The sequence below is a fragment of the Oncorhynchus mykiss genome, chromosome 1 (assembly GCF_013265735.2).
Source record: "Oncorhynchus mykiss isolate Arlee chromosome 1, USDA_OmykA_1.1, whole genome shotgun sequence".
NCBI lineage: Eukaryota > Metazoa > Chordata > Actinopteri > Salmoniformes > Salmonidae > Oncorhynchus > Oncorhynchus mykiss.
This window is the reverse complement of record NC_048565.1, coordinates 64,048,523-64,061,862: the sequence shown is the minus strand read 5'-3', so window position 1 is coordinate 64,061,862 and position 13,340 is coordinate 64,048,523. Positions and strand designations below refer to the sequence as shown.

Genomic DNA, 13,340 nt, shown 5'->3' with positions numbered 1-13,340 from the left:
TAGTATGGACTTTGTCTTTTACTAAATAGGGATATCTGTATACAACTCCTACCTTGTTACAACACAACTGATTGGCTCAAACGCATTAAGAAGGAAAGAAATTCTACAAATTAACATTTAACAAGGCACACTTGTTAATTGAAATGCATTCCAGGTGACTACCACATGAAGCTGGTTGAGAGAATGCCAAGAGGGTGCAAAGCTGTCATCAAGGCAAATGGTGGCTACTTTGAAGAATCTAAAATTTGTTTGACAATTTTTTGGTTACTACATGATTCCATATGTGTTATTTCATAGTGTTGATGTCTTCACTATTATTCTACAATGTAGAAAATAGTAAAATAAAGAAAAACCCTTCAATGAGTTTTGACTGGTACAGTATGTGTATGGTTAATTTCATGCCAATCTATCTATACGTGTGAGCTTTACTTTTGCTTGTATTTGTACAGTGTGCATGGCATATGCGTGTGACTGCATGTGTGTTTGTAACATCAAAGATCCACCACCATATTTTACCGTAAGTATGGGGTTATTTTGTGCTTATGCATTGTCATTTCAATGCCAAACCCACCAGTGGTGGGCTTGGCGTCGAAATGAACCCCATTGAAAACCTGTGGTTTGAATTGAAGAGTGCAGTCCGTACGCGCAGACCAAGGATATCAAGGATCCCGAAGGAATGGTCTAACACCACTCCCAATGTGTTCTCCAACTCATAAAACATTTTAGAAAATGTCTCAGTGCCATTATCCATGCAAGGCGAAGAATTTAAATGTATTGAAGACAGGGTGTCAATAATTTTGACCCTTACCTATTGGAGAAAAAAACATATACAAGTATTACTTATTATTATTTCTCTGAACAATTGTTTTAGTGTAAATAATATCACTTCCCCATTTCTTTGACCATATATGTAGCTCAGTATTTGAATTATTTATTTTAGTCCTTTTTGCTCATCTTTATCAAGGGTGTCAATCATTTCGGACACCACCGTATGTGATCATATCTCAATGTAATTCTACCCCTGGTAGAATCATGAAGGTATTTTCCATATATAGATGCCCACTGCCCGGGGACATGGGTCTGTCAGAGAGGAGCTGTGTGCAGAGCTGGAAGTGCCAGGGAAGACAGAGGGCACGATAAGGGGGGCAGGAGGAGAGCAAGGAAGGGGTGATAGAGAGTGAAAGAGGGTTCTATAGGGAAAGGGTTCAATGAGATATCAGAAAAACGAAGGTTAGGATTGCGGAGAGGCCAGGGACAGAAACAGTTGTAGTGGTGCTTTCAGAGGTAGGCCAGAAGGAATACATGGGTAAACACCGAGGTGGTTCTGCAAGGGGGGGAAAGAAACCTTTGAGGTTGACAACTGACTTGCGTTTTGCTTCTCATCTCTCCAGGATAACCACCACTGTGGCCTGCAACATGGACCTGACCAAGTACCCCATGGACAAGCAGACCTGCACTCTACAACTGGAGAGCTGTAAGATTTCACTTCAGATGAACCTCTACAGCTAAACAGCAACATGTGGCTGTCTAATAATAGTAATAATATATTCATCTTCTAAAGTGCTTTTCATTACAGAGAGAATCTCAAAGCACTTGAAAAAGAAAAAAAAATAAAATAAAACAGCTATATGACAGAGTAGGTCTGGACTACGATTTTCAGCCAAGAGTTGAACGTTTTGAGTGTTTGAAGCCTCCATCAGATGGAGCAACAGTCAAGAGGGAACCATATGGCTTGAGCAGAGGGAGTATATGGTCAACACAGTTCCATCTCCATTCAAGGTGTCTCACCGGTGCCTCGCCGTCCCCGCCGTCTGACTGCGACTTCTCTGTAGCTGTTGACTCTCTGGTCTTTTAAAACGAGATTACGTTTTTGAGCTCTCCACACACTCAGGATAATGATGAAAGCCAGCTTACGACATGACTTTAGAGGAAATCTCCTGAGCAATGAAATCATCACTGCCAGCGAGGAGAGTGTAGAAACAACAACAAATAGACGGGTGTATTTGAATCAAATCAAAACACACTAGCGAGCTAGTAATGCTACCAAGCTAGCTAGTTGGCTAGCTAGTGTGTTTTCATTCGGTTCGAATACACCAGCCTATTTTTTGTTGTTTATTGTTTTAAGAAAGCTGATTTTCCATGAATTCACGGGCAGGAAAAAAATAGACTTAGAATTCATACTTAAAAGTGAAATAAATAGTAAGAAAATGTACAGAGCTCTGCCTAAGCTGCTACTAGGGTGCCTTGGCAACTGTAGTACTAAGGGAAGGAGCTGTGAGGCATGATTAGGTTTGATGGTTTTGTTCAAAACAGAGAGGGAGAGAGTGTGTGTGTGTGTGTGTGTGTGTGTGTGTGTGTGTGTGTGTGTGTGTGTGTGTGTGTGAAAGAGAGAAAGTGAGCAGGGGTGTGTACATGTGTAGGTGTCCTTTCCCCGTTTATTGTATTACCCAAAGCTGCCTGTAACTCATGGAAACAGGGACAGTGTCTGCCCCCGTCGGCCCAGCTTCTTATCCTTAGCTGGCCCCAAAACCCTCTTCACGCTAGTCACCAGCCCTCACCAGCCATCCACATATTGGGATCACGCCTGTCTTGTCTCTGATACAGCCTCAGCTCTAGCTGGAGCTCTGTGTTACATAAGCTCAAAATCGCAGGGAGCCAGCAAGGGAGGAACGCAAAGGGTTTAGAGCAGAAGTCTCTCTTTTTCCATTCATTTCTCTCTTCCTCGCTCTCTCTCTCTCTCTCTCTCTCTTCATCCTTCTCTTTCTCTCCCACTCTATCTCGCTCTCACTCCCTCTTCCTCGCTCGCCTCCACAACCTTTAATGACAGCAAGTCGTGCTAAGCTATAGCCAAATCGCTGCCAAAGCAACACTTCGAACGTCATGTCAACATCAAACTCAACCAGAGGGAGCTCCTGTCCCACTCATCCCACTCAATACATGTCGAGGTAAGTCAAGGATTTTCCCCTTTACATTACTGCCAGGTTAAACGTATACTGTGCATCCCAGACTCCCACAGCCTTGCTTCAGCAGCACACTGAAAAGAGCTAGACTGTGAGGTTAAATTATTTTTAATGTGCTGCCAAAAATTGAACATTGCTCCCCGCTCGTCCTCGCTCCCCAGCCCACACTTTACTTCCAACAAGGAAGTTTAAAGAGAAGACGAGCACCAGGTGTTTAGATAGATATGGCGGTGACATATTTTAGTGGCCACTGACAGCAGAAAAGGCCTGGAGTCGGGAAGACATTCACAGCCAGGTTTGATTGTTGCTTAATGATGAGACCACGCTCACCACAGTGGAGGATACTGTAGCGAGATTTGGTTTTGAAGATTTTAAAAGTCTCTATGCAGCCATTTTTAAGATGCACTCATCTCAGTGTCTCAGTGAGCAGGATATTTTAAGAGGCAAAAGCTTTCGACTCTCCAGGCTGCAGTGCAGTACACTTTTCAGGCTTCAGAGCACCTTAAGACAGCCCCTTAATTTCCTAATGTAACCATTCCCGCGCTATTGCACAGGACCACGGCCCCCGGCACACGCTTCATACCCAATTTGCACATTGCCCTGACCCGGCAGTCACAAATATCATGAGTTCCACAATTCGTTGGTTATAGAGAAAACAAAACAAAACTGAAAAATATACAACAAGAGATCCTCATCGGCTTCAATGTCTGTTACTTTTCGTCAAGGTGCTCTACATTACATTTAAACACACTTTCCTCAATAACTTATGACTCCCTGGACTTTCACACATGTTGTGTCTCTCGGGAGATGGTGAGAGGGTAGAGTAAGAGCCATAAGATAATGAGTGTTTAATGTAATGAAGCACACAGGAAATGGGGATTCTGTGTGTCCCAGTTTAATGGAGATTTCTTCTCCTCCAGTCACAGCCGCGTCGTAGGGCATCTTATTCTACGTCTCCCTCTGCAGGTCAATAACTAAACTACGTCTCATAATGAATCTCCAAAGGCAAGGTTGACATGGGGACAGAAAACGTGTATTTCGGAGCAGACCTGTGTTCAACTGTTTGCTTTAGCCCATCTGAAGTGCCAGGTGGTTGGGCTTTGAACTTTTGAGACTTTTCTGTTTCGGAGTTGTAGCCATATTGCCAGGAATAAATGTTGATCCTACATAGCTTGTGGCTTTATTCCTTATAAATGTATGCCAATTAAAGTAAACAGCTTGTTCTAAAGCGTGTCAGCAATAAATACTATAGAAGGGAATTAAGTTGCCCTCCTGAACCTTCTTTCAAGATTTAGTACACATTCAGTAAGCACTTTACAACAAATGTAATGTGCACTGTTATAACGTGTCACTGTGAGCTCTTCTAAATCCTATGTAGGATGGACTGTAGGATTATGCAGAGGTGCAAAGTACTCCAGTAAAAATAATTTGAAGTACTACTTAAGTAGTTTTTGGGGGTATCTGTACTTTACTACTTATCCTTTTGACAACTTTTTACTTTTACTTCATGACATTCCTAAAGAAAATAATGTATTTTTTACTCCATACATTTTCCCCGACACCCAAAAGTACTCATTACATTTGGACAGGAAAATTGAAAACACTTATCAAGAGAACATCCCTACTGCCTCTGATCTGGCGGACTCACTGGACACAAATGCTTTGTTTGTAAATCATGTCTGAGTGTTGGAGTGAGCCCCTGGCTTCCATCAATAAAAACGAAAATTGTGCCATCGGATTTGCTTAATATAAGGAATTTTAATTGGTTTAGACTTTTACTCTTGATACTATAAAGGGCACACGGCGAGACACAGATGCAGACACGGGAGGCAGATGGTTTGAGTCTTGATATTTATTAAACAATCCAAAAGGGGTAGGCAAGGGAATGGTCGTGGACAGGCAAAAGGTCCAAACCAGTTGAGAGTCCAGGAGGTACAGAGTGGAAGGCAGGCCTCGAGGTCAGGGCAGGCAGAATGTTCAGGCAGGCGGGTACGGAGTCCAGAAAACAGGCAAGGGTCAAAAACCAGGAGGACTAGCAAAAGCGAATAGAAGCAGGAGTACGGGAAAACCGCTGGTTGACTTGAAAGGCATACAAGATAGGAAACACAGGGATATATACACCAGGGAAATAAGCGACACCTGGAGGGGGGTGGAGACAATCACAAGACAGGTGAAACAGATCAGGGCATGACAGATACTTAAGTACATTTTAGACTTTTACTCAAGTAGTATTTTACTGAGTAACTTTTACTTGAGTCAATTTCTATGAAGGTATCCTTACTTTTACTCAAGTATGACAATTGAGTACTTTTTCCACCACTGGGATTATGTAAGGTCCTGATATATATAAGATGTGAAATATGTATGAATCACCCACTGGGGTGTTAGGCAGGAAGGAAACTTAAAGCTGTGATGTCCTCATTGCCGCTCTTTCCTTCTGGCCTTCTTTTGCCCCGCATTTGCATTAGCATTTCCTATTCAGTCTTACTGTCACAGTTCTTCACAATGAGCAATGGAGGGCTGTTGCTCTACGTTACTTATTTAATAAAACATATTTAATAAAAAGTAGTTTGAATAAAACATTAACATTGTGAAGCTTGCTTGTGGCTGTCACACACTTACAGCTCAGTGACCAGCTAACCTTTATTAATTATTTTATGGAGGGTAGTTTGTATTTTAGATGCATAAGTAGTACATTGGTATGTGTGATAAAGTGCAATTTCAAAACATATAGCCACTTAGTGCAATAGACCCCCATTACCTACCTGTCAAAGACAGACTTGACATCATCTTTCTTCTCTCTCTCTCTCTCCTTCTCTCTCTCTATATATATATACAGGGGGCTACAACATCAATGATGTGATGTTCTACTGGACCAGAGGGAATGAGTCGGTCAGTGGTTTGGATACGCTGCGTCTGGCACAGTACACAGTAGAGGACCACTACACATCTGCGTCTGAGGCCATCTATGAAACAGGTTCAACTTTCACGTCCTACATCTAACATTATCCTTTCACACATGCACCTACCGTTTGGCTACTGTTTAGTTTTAGTCTCTTGTGACAGATTAAACATTAACGTGCGTGACACATTTACTTAGGGGTACCTAAAATGATATTTATCAGCATGAAGCTTTTGGCAATTTTGGGCATGACAAGCAACTCAACATAAATTATAATCGACCTATAAATGTTAGCCACGTTCATCTTTTAAAATTGATGATCGGTAGTAAATTGAAACCTTCAGGAAACTTTTGGGTTCTACTTGCACACTTGTTCTCATGGCTCTGTGCTGTCATCTCGCTCTGTTTCTCTCTCTCTCTCTCACAGGCCACTACCCCAAGCTGATCTTCCACTTTGAGCTGAAGAGAAGCATCCTGTACTTCATCCTGGAGACGTACGTTCCCTCCAGCCTGCTGGTGGTCCTCTCCTGGGTCTCTTTTTGGATCAGCCAGTCTTCCGTCCCCGCAAGGATCTGTATCGGTAAACCACTGCCCCTCAAACCAGGGAGCACACCCACAAAGCAGACGCCTTACCTTAAGAATTCGGAGTTAATGCCTTAACTTCAACATGGAACAGAGAAGTAACCAAACACTTGAAACAATTTCTAAATTTTGGCATTTCAGAAACATGGAGGAATGTCTAATTCTGACGGGAGACTGTAAGAGCGTGTTGTTTTGAACCTAAAATACACTACAAGTTTTTTTTAAATGTCCTGCATTGCAGGAAAGTTATCCTGCAAAAAGGGTGATCAAATTGAGATCCTTCATCTGTAGAATGCAGGCAGATAGAGAAAACAGACTGTTCCACAAGTGACTCATACTCCTGTTAGCTTACCTTCACATAACTGTAATATTACTTATACATCTAGCCTGATGTACATTGAAATATACAGAATCGTAACATGTAAAGTGTTGGTCCCATGTTTCATGAGCTAAAATAAAAGATCCCAGATATTTTCCATATACACAAAAACATATTTCTCTCAAATTTTGTGCACAAATTTGTTTACATCCCTGTTAGTGAGCATTTTTCCAATGCCACAGATCAAATCAAATCAAATCAAATTTATATAGCCCTTCGTACATCAGCTGATATCTCAAAGTGCCGTACAGAAACCCAGCCTAAAACCCCAAACAGCAAGCAATGCAGGTGTAGAAGCACGGTGGCTAGGAAAAACTCCCTAGAAAGGCCAAAACCTAGGGAGAAACCTAGAGCGGAACCAGGCTATGTGGGGTGGCCAGTCCTCTTCTGGCTGTGCCGGGTGGAGATTATAACAGAACATGGCCAAGATGTTCAAATGTTCATAAATGACCAGCATGGTTGAATAATAATAAGGCAGAACAGTTGAAACTGGAGCAGCAGCACGGCCAGGTGGACTGGGGACAGCAAGGAGTCATCATGTCAGGTAGTCCTGAGGCATGGTCCTAGGGCTCAGGTCCTCCGAAAGAGAGAAAGAGAGAATTAGAGAGAGCACACTTAAATTCACACAGGACACCGAATAGGACAGGAGAAGTACTCCAGATATAACAAACTGACCCCAGCCCCCCGACACATTAACTGCAGCATAAATACTGGAGGCTGAGACAGGAGGGGTCAGGAGACACTGTGGCCCCATCCGAGGACACCCCCGGACAGGGCCAAACAGGAAGGATATAACCCCACCCACTTTGCCAAAGCACAGCCCCCACACCACTAGAGGGATATTTTCAACCACCAACTTACCATCCTGAGACAAGGCTGAGTATATGTTTTGAGGGAGCATGCAATTAGCTTGCTGACTGCAGGAATGTCCACCATAGCTGTTGCCAGATAATTGAATGTTAATTTCTCTACCATAAGCCACCTCCAAGTTTGTTTTAGTATGTCCAACAATATGTCCAACCTCCCTCACAACCGCAGACCACATGTAACCACAGCAGCCCAGGACCCGCCACGCCAGCCCAGGACCCACACATCTGGCTTCTTCCCCTGCAGGATCGTCTGAGCCCAGCCACCCGGACAGCTGATGAAACTATGGGTTTGCACAACCGAGAAAGTTCTGCACAAACTGTTAGAAACCATCTCAGGGAAGCTCATCTACGCGCTCGTCGTCCTCACCAGGGTTTTGACCTGACTGCAGTTCGGCATCGTAACCAGCTTCAGTGGGCAGACAGTGTGTATGGCATTGTGTGGGCGAGCGGTTTGCTGATGTCAACGTTGTGAACAGAGTGCACCATGGTGGCAGTGGGGTTATGGTATGGGCAAGCATAAGCTACGGACAACGAACACAATTGCATTTTATCAATGTAAATTTAAATGCACAGAGATACCGTTACGAGATCCTGAGGCCCATTGTGGTGCCATTCATCCGCCCCCATCACATCATGTTTCAGCATGATAATGCAACGGCCCCATGTTGCACGGAGCTGTGCACAATACCTGGAAGCTGAAAATGTCCCAGTTCTTCCATGGCCTGCATACTCACCAGACATGTCCCCCGTTGAGTTTTTTTGGGATGCTCTGGATCAACGTGTACGACAGCGCGTTCCAGTTCCCGCCAATATCCAGCAATTTAGCACAGCCATTGAAGTGGAGTGGGACAGCATTCCATAGTCCACAATCAAAAGCAAAATCAACTAAATGTGAATGATATTTGTGAGGAAAATTATGGTCACACCAGCTTTTCTGATCCATGCCCCTACTTTTTTTTAAGGTACCGTATCTGTGACCAACAGATGCATATCTGTATTCCCAGTCATGTGAAACCCATAGATTAGAGCCAAATTAATTTATTTAAATTTACTGATTTTCCTTACAAACTGTAATTCAGGAAAATCTTTGAAATTGCTGCATGTTCCGTTTATATTTTTGTTCAATGTATTGATGTCAGGTAAGTCAACTCAAGCTGAATTCTACATGTGTGGAGTGACTAGAGATGTAGTCCATCATTAAGCCCTAGGGGTTGTGTTGTTATATGTGAATGGAAATGAAAACTCCAGGACACTGGACATCTTGATGATTTCAAACATTTAATGAGTCATCCAGCCATTGTGTTGTGTATTGTGACAGGAGTGACCACGGTTCTGACCATGACCACGTTGATGATGGGTGCCAGGACGTCCCTGCCCAACGCCAACTGTTTCATCAAAGCCATCGACGTGTACCTGGGCATCTGCTTCAGCTTCATCTTCGGAGCCCTGATCGAGTACGCCGTGGCCCACTTCTGCACCCTTAACCATCCCGACGCCAACATTGTCATGGTGAGGCCTTCAGCGTTGTTAACGTCAGTCGTGCGGTTATTGTTGTCGTTTTCATCATCATTAGCATTGCCATAATTTACATGACCTTGATCATTGTCATCATCAGCGTGGTCATCATACTGTGGTCATCGTTGTCGTCATCGTCATCATTATCAGAGTCATCATCTTCATCACCTTTGCCATGTTTCGTCTCGTACTGTATGGATGTAAGTATCTCCGCCATTTTTGGGGGTTTATTTCAGATGAGAGCATCAGTTGATTGGGGCGACTCTACAATCCTCTTCTCACTGTCACTCTCGCTCTCTCTCCCTCCCCTCCTCCAGTACGGTCACCAGATGGGAGGCTTTGACGAGGAGATGAACGGCATGGTCACCACCATCGCCGCTGAAAACAACAGGGCCAAGAGGCGTAAGGAGAAAGCTGCTGCAGATGAGGCGGCCTTAGCGCCCACAGCTGAGCTGGAACTTTACCCCTCCAGCCCCACTGGCAGTGAGCCCAAGCCTGAGGCCCCTGAGGAGCCCCCCAACCGCTGCCTCATTATCCTGGTCCTCCTCCGCAAGGTCCTGCGCAGAGCTGCAAACTGTTGCCATGTGGAGAATCCCCACTTAATAGACAATTACTCCAGGATGACCTTCCCCCTGTCCTTTGTATTCGTCAACCTCCTCTATTGGACATACTACCTGTACTTATAGGAGTGTGTTTGGGTATGTTTCTGTCTGTGATTCATTCATGTGTTTTTTTTCCTCAAACAAAGCACATTTTTACATTCATGTCATGAGTGAGGCATAGTGTACAGTCAACATCCTTAGGAGAATAAAATGTCCGTGCCACATTTATTATACCTTATTTAGCTCATTACTGCTTTCATAATTGATTGATTTCCATGTTGTTATTTTATTCTCGCCTGCTGTTGGTCATAGACGAGGATCTTAATATGAGCCAGTTTTCTACAGCAGGAAAATGATCCTGCAGCAACATGAAATGTGAATTATTATATGGACTATAATTAATTAGTTTTCTTGTAGGGGTTGATACATTTTTCATTACGGCAAATCAAGTGTGAAATTTTTAAGTACAAATGTCAAACTTTAGAAGCCTTTTTAAACCTTGAATACTCTCTCTGTCTTTGTCTCTCAAAACAATTTAAATTTAAGTTTCTTTACTGGCATGAGAGAAATGATGTTTACATTGCCAAAGAAAGTCAAATGGATAATAAACAAAAGTGAAATAAACATTAAAAAATGACCAGTAAACATTACACACACAAAAGTTCCAAAAGAATAGAGATATTTCACTCTCTCTTTTTCTCTCTCTCTCATCCCCCCCCCCCCCCCCGCTACCATTTCCTGTCTCACTTTATTACCATTATATATCCAGTAGCATTGGCTCTCTCCACCACATTATGGAAATTGACTCTCAAAGGCACCTATAAACCATGTTATTTAATTTGTCATCATACTATTCTGTTTCCAGTATGTTTTACAAGGGACACAACTGCCAGCACCTTAACTGGAATAATGCAGGAATAATGCGGGAATAATGCAGGAATAATGCAATAGAATGGTGTGGATATACAGCACCTAGTGGACGCACGAGTAACAGTGATATTTGCAGTATTGTTTCATTGGAGCTGGTAGATAATATTTTCCACTGTGCTTTGTGATACATGCCGTCTTAATCGTAACGCTAGTACCTTGTATTAGATGTTTTAGGACATTTTAAATAGAGGTGAAACCGCTACTGTATTTTAACAGGACGTCATCATCAATCATCGGTTCATCATCCAGGAAGCTTTGCATGTTGAACTAACATACAAGCTTCCTCCCTCAATCTTTTGTCAATGTCCTGTTGTGTATTGTGAGTGATGATGAATGTCATATATATTGTCATATATAATGTTTTCACATATAAGTAATAACCAAAGGACCAAAGATTTCAATTTGATTTGTAATCCTTCATGGCTCCCTTTAGACTTTGTTGCGTACATTTTGAAATGATTCATCCTTGGTTCCCATTGCTGCGTGGAAAATTCTCCATCGAAGGTAATAGCATGTTATATCAGCATGCAAAAGGAACACAGCAACATTCCATAGTCCTGTGCAGACAGACACAGTCTCACAATCTATGCATGTTTGTTTATATCCTAAATATTAAGTGCATTTTTCTGTTACAATGCTTTCACCCATTTCCGTAAAGCCATTGACGAGCAGGTTGACCAGAGCATAGAATAACAACATAATGATTTGTTTCATGATTATGATATTGATCATAGTAATGCATTCCTGTAATTAATGTGCACAATGGAAGTTTATATTTGAAATAATTCACCATAATGCAACATTAACATTTGTGTTAATCTCATTTTCAACCATAAGGGTTTTCTTCTAGCCTTCTCTTTTTCTAAAATGCAATCCAATGAATTTGCTCTGCCAAGCATGGTCTTGTTCAGTGCAATAGAATGAAATATCAAATACAGTATCTTTGATAATGAGCTAACTAAACTACTGATAAAAATAGAACAAAAAAATGATTTCGGTTTTGTTTTGCACGGTTACCAATGATAACTTTATTTTGCTTTCTGTTTCTTTGGGGAAGATAAGTATTGATTGTAATGAAATACATATGGAGGCTATCTAAAAATCGAATATTATAGATAACTGCCCTCAATTATACTATCACTGGGGACCAAACTTAGATGTTACTTACATTGAATGTACACTTATATTGAACTTACTAGAGTTTTGATACAAAATGCTTCCCTATGTTGCTAGAGCAACTTTATAAGAACAGTTTGATCTTCTCTTAGAATCTGGTCTATGGTAAAGAAGAAAAATGTGCACTGAACTAATATATATGTAGATCAGTGCTAAATCATACAGTCTATGTTACATGGTCATTGTGTTGGGTCACCTGAATTCCCCTACGCTACTGTAGCCAGTGCCAAAACGGTGCAAAATAATCCACTAAATCAAACCACTAAGGAAATATTTCCTTTGTTTCACGAGAATCCCACAAATTCCCATTTCCAATTTCCCTTTACTGTGGATTCACAACAAATGTGTTTGCTATTTAATAATGTTGTCAAGTGAGCCCCTCTTTTTGGACTCCAGACTCAATCTCTCCTCTCCCAAGACGTAACTACATAATTAGTGATCTGTTTTTCTGCAGTGAATGGACACAGTATTGGATAAATATCCGCAATGGCAGGACACATGATACACAGGACACAAGTCCAGGTACTGCACGGCCAAGCAACCAACCTGACCAATTAGAGTGTACTATACGAAATTCCCTCCCCTACCCACTTGCCTCTGACAGACTGATTGGCCAACGTTGGAGAAGCCTATTTTCCTAACATTTTCAAGGTGATGTTGTGTTATTGACATCAACGTTCTAGGGACATCTTCCTGTAAAATGTGTTCATATTGTAACATTTGAATGTAGACATTTTGTTCGCTGAAATTGTTGTAAATAGATAGTTATACTTTGCATGTTTATTTGATGTTTCAATATTGACTAATGTAATAAAATAAACTGCCTAAAATTGTGCAAGAGTGTTTAATCAAAATATTTTCGGGAAGTACTGTATTGGGAATATACAGCTCTAGTTAGCATGTTCATGAGTTTTCTCCAGAAAGTAAACTTTCAAGAGCACAGGAGGATTTTCCTCTCAGTGTTTAGAAGTCAAAGCTGTTTGGGCAGACTGACACGAGGAGTAAATACAAAGTGAATAACGATAGAATTAGGATTAGGGTGGAATAACAATAACGAGTAAAAATAACATGGCTATTTACAGGGAGTACCAGTTCCAAGTAGAAATGCAGGGGTACGAGGTAATTGAGGCAGTTACTGCATGTACAGTACTCATTCAAGGGTTTTTCTTTATTTTTAAATTTTTTACATTGTAGAATAATAGTGAAGACATCAAAACTATGGAATAACATATATGGAATCATGTAGTAACCAAAGAAGTCTTAAACAAATCAAAATATATTTTATAGTTTAGATTCTTCAAGGTAGCCAATCTTTGCCTTCATGACAGCTTTTCACACTCTTGGCAACCAGTTTCAAGAGGAATGCCTTTCCAGCTTTGAAGGTGTTCCCACATATGCTGAGCACTTGTTGGCTGCTTTTCTTTC

The 13,340-nt window shown here is 41.6% G+C and overlaps 1 protein-coding gene across 1 annotated transcript in view; it reads left to right on the top strand.

Annotated features, from left to right (window-relative positions):
* The window catches only part of LOC110526858 (gamma-aminobutyric acid receptor subunit pi), a 65,612-nt gene extending 52,862 nt beyond the window's left edge, over nt 1-12,750 (top strand). The window contains exons 6-10 of the mRNA XM_021608051.2: nt 1,392-1,474; nt 5,800-5,937; nt 6,290-6,442; nt 9,011-9,201; nt 9,525-12,750. Coding sequence (XP_021463726.2) covers nt 1,392-1,474; nt 5,800-5,937; nt 6,290-6,442; nt 9,011-9,201; nt 9,525-9,893 — 934 coding nt within the window. The 3' untranslated portion in view covers nt 9,894-12,750. The remainder of the gene's footprint in view (nt 1-1,391; nt 1,475-5,799; nt 5,938-6,289; nt 6,443-9,010; nt 9,202-9,524) is intronic.
* The last annotated feature ends 590 nt before the right edge of the window (nt 12,751-13,340 follow it).